This window comes from Echinops telfairi, unplaced genomic scaffold (genome assembly GCF_000313985.2).
Source record: "Echinops telfairi isolate 266 unplaced genomic scaffold, ASM31398v2 ScPeMD7_19;HRSCAF=73, whole genome shotgun sequence".
NCBI lineage: Eukaryota > Metazoa > Chordata > Mammalia > Afrosoricida > Tenrecidae > Echinops > Echinops telfairi.
This window is the reverse complement of record NW_022103916.1, coordinates 8,100,809-8,113,743: the sequence shown is the minus strand read 5'-3', so window position 1 is coordinate 8,113,743 and position 12,935 is coordinate 8,100,809. Positions and strand designations below refer to the sequence as shown.

Genomic DNA, 12,935 nt, shown 5'->3' with positions numbered 1-12,935 from the left:
CTGGAGACCCAATGTCCATCTGCTGTTGTAATACTTTATAAATAAATATATGTACATAGATCTATTCCTCTACCATTATATATCAATGTATTTACATATATACATGCCTGTATTTAGACCTCTATAAATGTCCTTTGAGGCTATAGTTTTTGAAATCTTTGTCAGTAAGTGCTTCAAATTCTCCTCACTTTCAGCAAGCAAAGGTTATGAGTCTTCCTCCAATCTTGATTCCATGTAACCCATCTTCTGAATTATTTTCAGAATACAGATTGAATAAGTGTGGTGGAAAGATACAAGATTGATACACACACCTTTCCTGAATTCAAACCGTGCAATATTTTCTTGTTCTATTTGAATGACTGCCTTTTGGTCTATGTACAGGTTCTGTATAAACACAATTAAATTTTCCCATTCTTCCCAATGCTTCCCATGATTTGTAATGATCTGCACAGTCAAATGACTTTGCATAGACAATAAGATTTGGGAAACATCTTTCTGATGAGCTCTGCTTTCAGCTAAGTTCTGTCTGACATCAGTAATGGTATCCCTCGTTTCACATTCTTTTCTGAAGCCAGCTTAAATTTCTGGCAATTCCATGTCGATGTACTGCTACGTTTATTTTTGAATTATCTTCAGTAAAACTAGACTGGACTTAGGCTTTGGACTGAGGAAAATTCTTTAACTTTCCCTCACCTCTAGATACATCCATAACAAATTTTTGGTGGGAAATATCCTAGGAGCAAGTCCAATGCAATCTGCCAAGTACATCTAATGTCATCTTAGATGTACTTAGATGTCTTGATCGAGGTAGATATTGTGGTTTAGGGAAAAGATTGCTAGGGTCTGAAAACTGCAGTTAAGTCCTGGTTCATGCTGCTAAAAACTGAGGTAGAAAGAGAATAAGGAGCAGCTACTCAGGAAGAGCAGAGAACTTCCAATTCTTGTTCATCCATTCATGAGTTTTCAACAACCATATTACACCTTCCACTACTTGTCAATTTGTTGTACTGTAGTGTCTTGTATGCTGCTATGATGCCAAAAGCTATGTCATTGGTATTTCAAGTGCCATCAGGGCCCCATAAACTAAACAGGCTTCAGCAAAGCTTCCAGACTAAGAACGGACTGCGAAGAAGGAATACACTGTCCACTTCAGGGAAATCTGCCACTGAAAACCTTGTGGATAGCCTGTGGGACATTGTCAGATACTCTAAACCTCATGAAAATCAGCCAAACATTTTAGCAGCCATGGAAAAACTGATAAGTCTTGGAAGAAGTAAGGTTGGCGTGCTCCTTAGAGGCAAGGATGGTGACAGTTCCTCTTACGTACTTTGGACATGTTGTCAGGAGAGACCAGTCCCTGCAGAAGGACATCATACTCGGTAACATGGAGGGGCAGAGAGAAAGCGGAAGGCCCTCAAGGACCCAGTGGCTGCAACAATGGGCTCAGACGTAGGAACAATCATGAGATGGCTCAGGAATGGGCAGTATTTTGTTTTGTTTTGCAGCCAACTCGATGGCACCTAACAGCAACATAAGATTCAAATTTATATGCCAACCTCTAAAGCCAGTGACATAGAAAACGAAGAATTTTATCACTGTCTTCAGTCTGAAATCGACCAAGCATGCAGTCGTGATACATCGATAATTATTGGCAATTGGAAAGCCAAAGATGAAAGCAAAGGGGAACAGGTAGTAGTTGGAAAATATGACTTTGGTGATAGAAACATGATAGAATTTTGCCAGCCCAATGATTTATTCATAGCAAATATGGACTTCTCCAGATGAAATACACAGAAATCAAATCGATTACATCTGTAGGAAGACATGTTGGAGAAGCTCAATATCAGCAGCTAAAATGAAGCCCAGGATTGAGTGTGGAACAGACCATCAATTGCTTGTATATAAGCTAAAATTGAAGCGGAAGAAAATTAAAACCAGTCCATGAGAGTCAAAATACGATCTTGAGTCTATTTTACCTGAATTTTGAGAATGTCTCAAGAACAGATTTGCTGCATTGAACACTAAATATGGAAGACCTGTTGAGCTGTGGGATGACATCAAGCGCATTATACATGAGAAAGAAAATAGACATTAAAAAGACAGGAAAGAAAGAAAAGATCAAAGTGGATGGCAGAAGAGAGTCTTGCTCATGATCATAGCCTAACTAAAGTAAATGGAAAAATTATGAAGGAAAAGAGCAGAACAGAAAATTGCAAACAGCAGGTCAAGAAGACAAAGGGAAGCATTATAATGAGATATACAAAGACCTAGAATTATAAAGCAACAAAAGGAAGAGCATGCTCAGCATATCTCAAGCTGAAAGAACTGAAGAAATAGTTTAAGCCTTGAGTTGCACTATTGGACGATTCTATGGGCAAAATATCGAACGATGCGAGAAGCATCCAAAGAAGATGGAAAGAATACACCAGAGTGACTGTACCAAAAAGAACCAGCTGATACTGAGCCATTTCAAGAGGTAGCATGTGATCAAAAGCCAATGGTATTGAAGAAAGAAGTCCAAGATGCACTCAAGGCATTAGTCAAAACCACGGTTCTGGTAATTTATGGAATACCAATAGAAATATTTCAACAACTTAATGAATCACTGGAAGTCAAGAAATTTGGATGACAGCAACTTGGACAACTGCCTGGAAGAGCTCTGTATTTGTACCCATTCCAAAGAAAGGTGACTCAACAGAACGCTCACATTGTAGAACAATATCGTTAATATCCAGGCAAGTACAATTTTGCTGAATTCCATCCAAGATCAGATGGCACCTCACAACAACAACAGCATGAATTGTAATCGGTTTGATGGCAGCGGGTTTGATTTGGTGTTATATCGGGATACAGAATTGAATAAGATACCAGCACAGAAACACTGATCTTTACCAAGCAATGTAGGTGATGTTATGATACTTTGCCGAGAGATACAAGGCAACATATTGACACAGGCCCTTTACTTGCCCACCTGTTGATCTCGCATTTAAACCAAATACCTTGAGATTCTTCCTTCAAGAATGGGGAGGGGAAGAACTTCTAGATTATCTCAGTAACCCTGCTAATTCTGACATTCATTAACTTGACATGACTGCGCTTTTATTTTGCAAATGTTTACTGAATTCCCACTATCCCCAGGCATGGTGCTAGTATTTTGATTTTCTTGTTTATCAAATAGAAAATAGTACCTGCGCTTTAGGTACTTCTATCCTAATGAGCAGTGTAATGCTTTGGAAAAAGTCCATTGCTATGGAAATGTGTTCTATGGAAATGCATGATTGGGCCCCTTTCTTCTTTAATGTGTAGTGCTAAAATTAAGTACTCTGTCAATCTTGGTATCTTTCGTTACACGCCGCCGCTAAACAAGTTTTCTTCTTTCTGCCAAACGAGCATCCTTAGAAGATACAGAACGATAGTTATTCCTTAGAAGATACCACCAGAATGACAGTTCTTTGTCCTGTACTTTAGCTTTCTTTTAATTCATGTTTTCATCCTTACCAGATATTTCCCCCTTCCTTATGAAAAAGAAAATATCAGCAGCCATTTTATAAATCTTGCGCAAATTCCATTTGGCCACCATGCACCACCCCTTGGCCTGCACACTCACCTGCACCAGGTCTGGTGTGAGGCGCTTGGCCTGCAGCCATTTCTGGAACCTCCCGGTTTTCCGCAGGACACGCTCGATGCTGCAGGTCTCTGGGGCGGCTGCCGAGGCACAGATTCTCCTGTCAGAGAGCTCATTCTGCGCTTTGCTGACCAACCTAGACATCTCCACGGGGCGCCAGGTCTTGGAATCATCGGAGTAATTGGCAGGATAAGAAGGCAAGTATTCAGGAGGAAGTCTGAGTGGAGAAGCCAGCCAGTTGCCAAACCTGTAGGAAAAGAACCTTTTTAAGATCGGCCTGTGAGCAAGAGAGATGAAGCAGGAACTAGAAGGGCTGAGCACGCTGCCAAGGCTGGAAACCGGCAAAGCCTGATTTCAGCTACTTCTCTGGAGTCTGGGGAGCTCCAAATAAATTCTGGTGAGAAGACCATTTTTGTTTGCTCAAAATGAAAAACAAAAGGAAACTCCTAGTGACCCAAGACATGTCATAATAGAACCCTGCTCTCTAGTTTTCAGTAGCTAGTTTTTGGAAAGAGGCCGCCAGTCCTTTCTTCCGAGGCCCGTCTACCTGTGGGTAGACTCAAACTAGCAACTTCTTGGTTGGCATCCAAGTGCAATAAGTGTTCACATTATCCAAGGACTCTGCCTCCGGCTTACGGAGGCATATAGGTGATTTCAGAAAAGGCAAGGGAGGTGTATGGCAGACATAAACGGCATTTTCTTTATTCAACTGGTGCAGAAGGAATTAAAACCAACATCAGTTGTTATCAATTCAATTCTAACGCATGGGGACCCCAGGGACTTCAGAGTAGAACGGTACTACATGGAATTTTCTTTTTAAAACATTTTATTAGGGGCTCATACAACTGTTATCGCAATCCATACACACATCAATTGTGTAAAGCGCATTTGTACATCATTCTCAAAACATTTTCTCTCCACTTAAACCCCCGACATTAGGTCCTCATTTTTCCCCTCCCTCCCCGCTCCCCCCTCCCTCATGAGCCCTTGATAGTTTATAAATTGGTATTTTGTCATATCTTGCCCTGTCTGACGTCTCCCTTCACCCACTTTTCGGTTGTCTGTCCCCCAGGGAGGAGGTCACACACAGTTCCATGTAATCGGTTCCCTCTTTCCTACCCATTCTCCCTGTTTTGCCACTCACACCACTGGTCCTGTAGGGCTCATCTACCCTGGATTCCCTGGATTTTCAGTTCCTATCTGTACCAGTGTACATCCTCTGGTCTAACCAGACCTGCAAGGTCGAATTCGAGTCATGGTAGTGGGAGCGGGGAGGAAACATTTAGGAACTAGAGGAAAGTTGTATTTCTCATCGTTGTTACATAGTACCCTGACAGGCTCGTCTCCTCCCCAAGACCTACATGGAATTTTCAATGGCTATTTTTTTCTCCTTATGTGGAAATAATCTGAAACATTTATTTTAGACATTGGACAAGAAGAAAGTAAGCTAGCCAAGTTCATGGCAGCATTACAGAAACCATCCCTTCACCAGTGTCAGATGTACATATCGCCTGCAAAAGGGCTCATCTTACTTAAAATGTAGAAAGACCATTGCCATCCTGCCAACCAACCCCAGTCCCTACAGCAGTTCTTCCACAATACTGGTGAGGTCCCAAGCTTTATCATCGAAATTAATCTATTTTGGAAGAGATAAAGCACTTAAAAGGACAAATCAGTATGCCTCAAGTTGCTATCCATGTAACTCAATTGCATCAATTTAAATGAGTTGTATTTTTCTCTGCTTGATAAGCCTTAATTTTGCCCAAGCTAGAGTGATACATCTTCCATCTTTTATCTTTTCAAAGAAACAAAACCAATTCAAAGAAACAAAACCAAAATGACTAGAAATGAAAAATGTAGGCATTAACACACCCTTGTGCTTTAGGTATTATTAAGATTTACAAAGTATTGGAAGTTTCTACTTCCTAAAAGGAACACGTGATCTGAATGAATACCCTAATGAAAAACAACTGTAAAATGTCCAGCGGCACTGGGGTCGCAGGGTAAGGGTGGTCTTCGCAGCACCCCAGCTTTCTTGATGAGAAGGTCAGAGGTACACTGGTTTGTATTATTGCGACATCCATTAAATGCTCTAGCTTGCTTTTCAGTAAGGGCTTTATTTGTCAAACAGCATTATGCTTGACCTCCAAATTTGGCTGACAATTTACTGATGATATTCATCATCTTAGGGTTGCTCTGGTACTTTGACGTATTTGCTGGGTTCTTGGCCACATCTTGGAATGCCACCAGAACCTCTGGATCCTGCATGGCAGCCAGAACCTCTGGATCCCTAAGAATCTCGTTGCACGCAGGCATTCCTGCCATCCCAGCCATACCCGCTCCCATTCCAGGCATTCCTGCAGGAAAGTTACCAGGCATCCCCCAGGAAAGCCACCTGGAAAGGAGCCATGCTGATCTCCTGATTGTCCTCTAGCTTCCTCCTCCCTCTAGACGCCTTCATGTTCTTCCTGGGCTTTCTTCTCGTTCTATTCTTTCTTTGATCTCTCGCTCTTCACATTTTCGCTCAGACTTTCTCCGATGTTCTGCGATTTTCTGGGCCCTCGGCTGAACTTCTTTCAGTATTCCACTAGCATCTTCATCATAGTCCAGTTTACAAGCAAGGGCACGGTCATGTACAGCCTCTTCCCCATGGCCCCAAAGTCTGTGTGCTTTCCCTCTCCGCTTGTAAGGCTGAGCTGAATCGGGATTCATTTCAATGTCTCTGTCACAGTCTCGGATGCAGCATTTGGCTTCTGGAATTGGATGTAGACACTGGCTCTGTTGGCATAAAGAATGGCCAGGCGAGGATTCAGTTTGATGGCATCAGTGAATACATCAACAGCTTTCTGTCGTTCCGGGCACCAATGGCAGTCACTTTCTTGTCATTTGCCTGATCCATCATCTCTTCAGGTATCTCCAGTTTCATCTCCCATTTCTTGAGAGGCATCCGTATCTGGTCCAATCACATCTTCATTGTCAATTTCTAGGTCACTTTCCTCACTTAATGGTTATCTGTCTTCTTTTCTTCCTTGGTATTTTCTTCTGATTTGACTTCATGAGTAGCAGGTGGTATTTTACCACACACGCTCTCCAACTACTCCGTCAGGGAGCGCATTTCCTCGGCGTGCAGAACGCTCGGGTCCTGCTTACACTTTTCCATGAAGGCCCGCAGCTCCCTCACTTTGCGGGGCTCCGTGGTCCGCAGGCGGAGGGAAGCGGAGGGCTCGGCTCAGGAGGCTGTGGCCTGATTCCAGGTCCGGGAGCTGGTTCCGTGTGACTGCGCAGAAGGGACCCAATGGCTAATTTTTCAGGAAGTAGATGGCCAGGCCTTTCTTCCATGGTGCCTTGGTGAGCCCCCCTGACACCCTTTCAGTTAGCTGCTGAGCATGTTAATTGTCGGCTTCACCCGAGGAGCTGCCGGAAGGAACAACAGTAAAATCAAAAACCAAATCCAGTTGCCATTGAGTAGATTCTTATGGCACGTAACCCCAGGACAGGGTAGAACTGCCTTACACTCCCAGGGGTTCCAAGGCCGCACACTTTTACTGAAGCTAACTGCCACTTATTAAGCTCCTACTCCTTGTAAAGGGAGTACTTTGACATATGCGGTCATTTTAAATTTTCCTAATGCTCCATCTTCATATTGCGAGTGTGGAAATGGAAGCTTATAGAGCTTAGTTATCATGCCCAAGGTGAGACAATATGTTGCCAAGGAGGAGCACAAACTCAGGGCAGTCTGTCAGCAAAACCCATGTCCTTTGCTACACTGGTTCATGCACTGTGGCTTGGAAATGCTCTCTTAGGCTCCTGGGTCTGTAATGGGGAGACTATTACCCCTTCATATCCAACCCCAAGGAACCCCATTGATTTTTCTTTCAGTCCAAAGATTTAAATCATTAGTATCAACCACATCTCAGAACAGAGTGGCTGTTAAATGGTCACCAAATGCAAAGCTATCTGGGGACTCAAAATCAACCAACCAATCAACCAACTAACCAACGAAACAAACTCATTGCCATCAAGTCAACTCAGACTCGTGGTGACCTAATAGGAAAGAGTGGAGCTGCCCCTGTGGGTTTCGGAGACTGTAACTACTTAAGGGAGTAGAAAGCCTCATCTTTCTCCTGAGAAGTGACTAATGGTTTCAAACTACTGACCTTGGGGTTAGCAGCACAACATGTATCTAGGGAATCAGGAGATGTCAAAGTTCACACAATGGCCTTACCAGAGTTCAGTCATTCCCCAAAGATAAATTGGAGTGTAATAATCTGCTGATTTCCTCTATCCAGAATGATTTCTCCATACTAATTTCTCCAGCTTTATGCCCACATTTCTATTAGGGAAGCAAGTTAAATCTTTTGTTTTGTGTACAAAAAATTGCTAAAAGAACATTTACCCCCATTATTCTTAATAATTTGAGGGTCTTGATTCAAATGGAATTTGGGCTTTATAAGATATACATTGAATTTAAATAGGATTCTTATCGAACAACTCAATGGTAAGGATTTTTGGAATAATTTGTAGCTCGATTGTTTTGTTTTCTAATTTATATGACGTAGCTTTAACCAAAGCTTAGATTGTTTTGTTTTCTAATTTATATGACGTAGCTTTAACCAAAGCGATCACAAACTTACAAGAGCAAAGAGGTCAACTTACCTGGGGAGCTCAAGAGCCTCAAATGAAAGCCCAGGCCTCTGCATCTTTGAAGAATGCACTTCCGCTCTGGGCAATCTAGCATTTCGGAAGGCGGCTATTATGGATTGAATGGTGTCTCCTTCTAAATACATATATGTTAAACCCCTAACCCTTGTACATAGGTGACCCTGCTTTTCTTTTGTTGGGATAATGAGATCATACTGGAGTGAAACCACTGCCATCAGGTTGATTCTGACTTATAGAGACCCTTCTATGGAAGCAAATTTTACAGGAGTAGACAGCCTCATCATTCTCCCTTGGAGTGGCTGGTGGGTTTGAACTGCAAACCTTACAGTTAGCAAGCTAAAGCTTACCTAGCACCATCACCTAGGCTCCTGATGCTGGAGTAAAACTCACTGCCATGTAGTCAATTCTGACTCGTAGCATTCCTATAGGACAGGGCAGACCTGCAGCTGTGTAATTCTCTCTCTTCTCCCTTCCCTCAAAACCATTTTATTAAGAGTTAATCCAGACATCATATCATTCCATAGTTCAATCACATCAAGCAGTATTACAAAATTGCTTCCACAGTTTCAAAATATTTTTCTTCCTTCCTTAACTCCTGGATATCAGCTTCCCTTTACCCCCACTCCCTGCCACTGTTCCCCCCAGGAACCCTTATTTCAGTTGTTGTCGCTATAGGTTCATCAATCTTGGGGTTCATATACCAAAAACAAAGAAAAACACATAGCAAAGATTCAAGAAGTCTACCCACAATGACAAAATGCAACAGAGATAAGCCCCAATATGAAAAAAACAACAAACAAACCACAGAACATATTAAAAACCAGATCAAGCCAAAGTGTATCAGAAGGGAGAGCAAGTGACAAGGTTTTATCTGTTCAAGTGAGATTGATCATTTTAATCTTTTATAGTTGTCTTTCCAACACTCTCTGGTAATCCATTTATTCCCATACCTCAATTATAGTTAGAGGGAAATCACCAGCGGCGGATTCCTTGTGTAGATCCTGCAAAGGTATTTTGGATTTCCACAGTCATCCAGAGCCTTCTGCAAACCAGAATCTCATAATTTAAGCTCCGACACTATTCCCCACTTTGGCTTTGGATTATGTAATTTACAATCCTTGGGTTATGGACGTTGATGTGCTTCTTCCAGGTGGACTTAGTTGATGTCTCCCTTAGATGACTGCTTTTTTGAAAACAAGCCTTTAAGACCCCAGCCACTATGCTACCTGAGAGCCGGGCACCATCTAATTTCTTCACCACACTTTGCTACAGCATACATATCTTTTGCATTACTTTCATGAGGTCAAGTTTCGAGCAGGGCCATGTTGTAAGAACTAATTGTTCTTAGATTGAAGCTATGATTCAGTGTGAGCCCCAAATCCATTTCTGAATCTATGTATTTTATCTGGCTCTGGCTCACCTTAGAGACATATTGTTAATTTATGGTAGAGAATCTTCCCTATCACCTCCCTGGAGCATAAGGAAGTTGGATCATAGTGTCATTGGTTAGCCCATGATACTAAGTTTTTAAACACTGTACTTTTAAGGACTCTAAAGGGGGAGTGTGCCTGATAATATGCACCTAATAAGCCACATTGGTCTGAATTTCAGGACGTCCCCTGGGGACCCTGGACAAGTGCCCTAGAACACAAGGGCATTGAATCCTGGATCTTCAAGGTACACAATATGCTTCAAAGGCCATACCAAAGGGTTTGAGGGGGAAACCACACTAAGTGAACTGTGCGCTACTCAATCACACCTATAACCCGAGGACTTAGGACGGAAGTTGCATGGTGTGTGAAAAAGCAGAAGACAGCTATACCAAGAGTATTGAACTGTCTGTAGGGGGATCAACATTGACTTACTACTTAATGTCCTAATTGCCGTATTGAGATATGTATTATTCTGGCATACTTGTGGCTGAAATTGTTAGTGAATATTGTTGTAAGTTTTGCCTGACATCCAATTCCCATTGTTTGTATAAATAGCATCTAGTCATATACGAATTTATTCTGTACAAGTGAATAATTCAAATATCGTGATATGGAGTTAGCCCACACTTGTTCAAGGTTGTAACTCTTTATGGAAGTAGAAAGCCTCATTTGTGTCACTCAGAGCAGCTGCTGACCTTGTGTTTAGCAGCCCAGGGTGTAACCCACCACACCACCAGGAGTCATATTGGAGTAAGGTAGGTTCTAAACAATTCCACTACTGGCCATATACCCAGAAGAAATAAGAAACAGACTACAACCAGACATTTGCGCTCCAATGTTCATCACTGTGAAGTTCACAACAGCAAATAATTTGAAACAGCCTAAAGTTCCATCAATAGACGAATGGATGAAAAAACTCTGGTATGTACACACAATGGAGTACTATGCATCCCTAAAACATAGTGATGAAAAGATGAAGTACCTAGTCTTGTGGAAAGAGTTGAAGGATATTATGCTGAGTGAAGCTAACCAAGCACAAAATGACAAGTATAACAGTCCACTGAGGTAAATTCAAACAGCAGAATAGGCATAGGGGAAAATGCACATTGCACACACTTCCCGGCCTGAGGATCAGATACTCTGGCAAGAGTCAGACCAAACCCAATGATGTATGGTAGTTGCACAATTTCATGTCAACTTAATAAAAGAGTGAAAGGGTGGAGTTTAGCCTGTCAATCAGGTCACAGCCTGATGATGCCTCCTTGTGGGCATGGCCTTCTCATGAAGATTCTGGGAACTTCCTCTCTTCTTCTCTGGAGGTGGGATGCACTCTCTGCTGCATATTCCTGTTGACAAGCTACATGGAGTCATGTTGATGGCAACCAGAGCCCCAGAGCTGGAGGAAACACGCGGAGACCCACACAAGCACTGAGATACTTTCAGTGCTGGATCCACCAGACTTTCCACCCACCAACCTGTGACCTTCCTGCATTTGGCATCATTACATGCGCTGCGTGAGTCTAAAGAGGAATTTATGGACTAGTATCAGACATATGGGCTAATTTTGGATTTGTGGACTTGATCTGGACTAGGCTGGGATGTCTTCTCAAATTATAATTTTTCTTTGATATAAAGCTCTTTCTACAGGACCAGTGGTGTGAGTGGCGAAACATGGAGGGTAAAGGGAGAGTGGGTAGAAAAGAGGGAACCGATTACAAGGATCTACATGTGACCTCCTCCCTGGGGGACAGACAACCGAAAAGTGGGTGAAGGGAGACGTCGGACAGTGCAAGATATGACAAAATACCAATTTATAAACTATCAAGGGCTCATGAGGGAGGGGGAGCGGGGAGGGAGGGGAAAAGTAAGGACCTAATGTCGGGGGTTTAAGTGGAGAGAAAATGTTTTGAGAATGATGTACAAATGTGCTTTACACAATTGATGTGTGTATGGATTGCGATAACAGTTGTATGAGCCCCTAATAAAATGTTTAAAAAAATTTAAAAAAAGCTCTTTCTTACACACAATAAGTGTCTCTGGATTTGTTTCTCGAGTCAACCCGGACTAATACAGATGCATATGTCTTAAAAAAAATAAAAAGAAAGAATGATACAGATAGCACCTGTGCTGAAAGACGTCTTTCCCCCTCCCCCATCATACACCTTTATGGCCCACAGAGGGGGGAAGGAAAAAGATGACAACGGGGGACCAGGGCACTAATTCATCTAAGGGGAGGGTATTATTTATGTCTCCACCGGAAAGGGGGAGAGACAGTAGATCTCATTCCTGTGCGTCAATCCTTGAGAACAACTGTTCCTGCTCAGAGCAGCTCACTCACAGAGAGGACCACAGGGCCAGCCTCAGCTTGAGACATGACACTCCTTCCATAGATGACAGCACAACAGATTACAGCACCGAAGATACAGTTTGGGGAGAGTGGCGGGTCTGACCCACTCACATGGGGGCAAACCAAAAGGGGAGTGCAATAGACCAGCAATGGGAGCAAAGCCACAAAGTCCCTGAGGAATCCCAATTGCAGATTTCTGACTAGGGGGCAATACTTGGCACCTCATCTGAACTGGTTGGGGGTTATTCACAAGGGGGACACACTGAAAGTCTAAAGGTGTAATGGTGTGTGTGTTGGGGGGCACTAGACCACTCCATCCCTGACTGCAGGAAGAGCAATGGGGACTTGTAGAAGGCCCGCCTCTCGGTCATGAATGCTGAGGACTAAAAGGCTAAGTGCAGTTAGGTAAGTGCGTCCTGGGATATGGAACCCTGAAAGAAAAGGGAATTGGATTGATTGATTATAACAGGGTCTGCTCTCTATTTGACAGAGATACTCATCTACTCTGGGTCAGGATAACAGTTAGACTTGGCACTATTTGTATGTTCTTTCTTTCTTTTTCTTCTTTTCTCTTGGTGTCTATATAAGATAGGCAGAACAAGAAATCCCATGGAGACTACGATGGGACTGATGGTTCTGGGGTGGCATGGGAGGGGAGGAGGTGGGGGCAGTGAAGTGGTGAGCCAATAATAACAGGGAAAGGGGAATGGCAAGGGTTCTGAAAATGATGGTGAAGAGGGTGTAGTGTTCCTGGTCATGTTTGATCAATTGTAATGTATCTGGGAGGATGATAGGCAAACCTGATAGTGGGGTAGGAGAAAAGAAAAAAGAAAAAGAGGAAAGAAGAAGAAAGTAATATATATATATA

At 42.7% G+C, this 12,935-nt stretch overlaps 1 protein-coding gene across 1 annotated transcript in view; it reads right to left on the bottom strand.

The window, feature by feature from the left end:
* The window catches only part of DIPK2B (divergent protein kinase domain 2B), a 69,434-nt gene that overhangs the window by 42,239 nt on the left and 14,260 nt on the right, over positions 1 to 12,935 (bottom strand). The window contains exon 2 of the mRNA XM_004713196.2: positions 3,608 to 3,872. Coding sequence (XP_004713253.1) covers positions 3,608 to 3,872 — 265 coding nt within the window. The remainder of the gene's footprint in view (positions 1 to 3,607; positions 3,873 to 12,935) is intronic.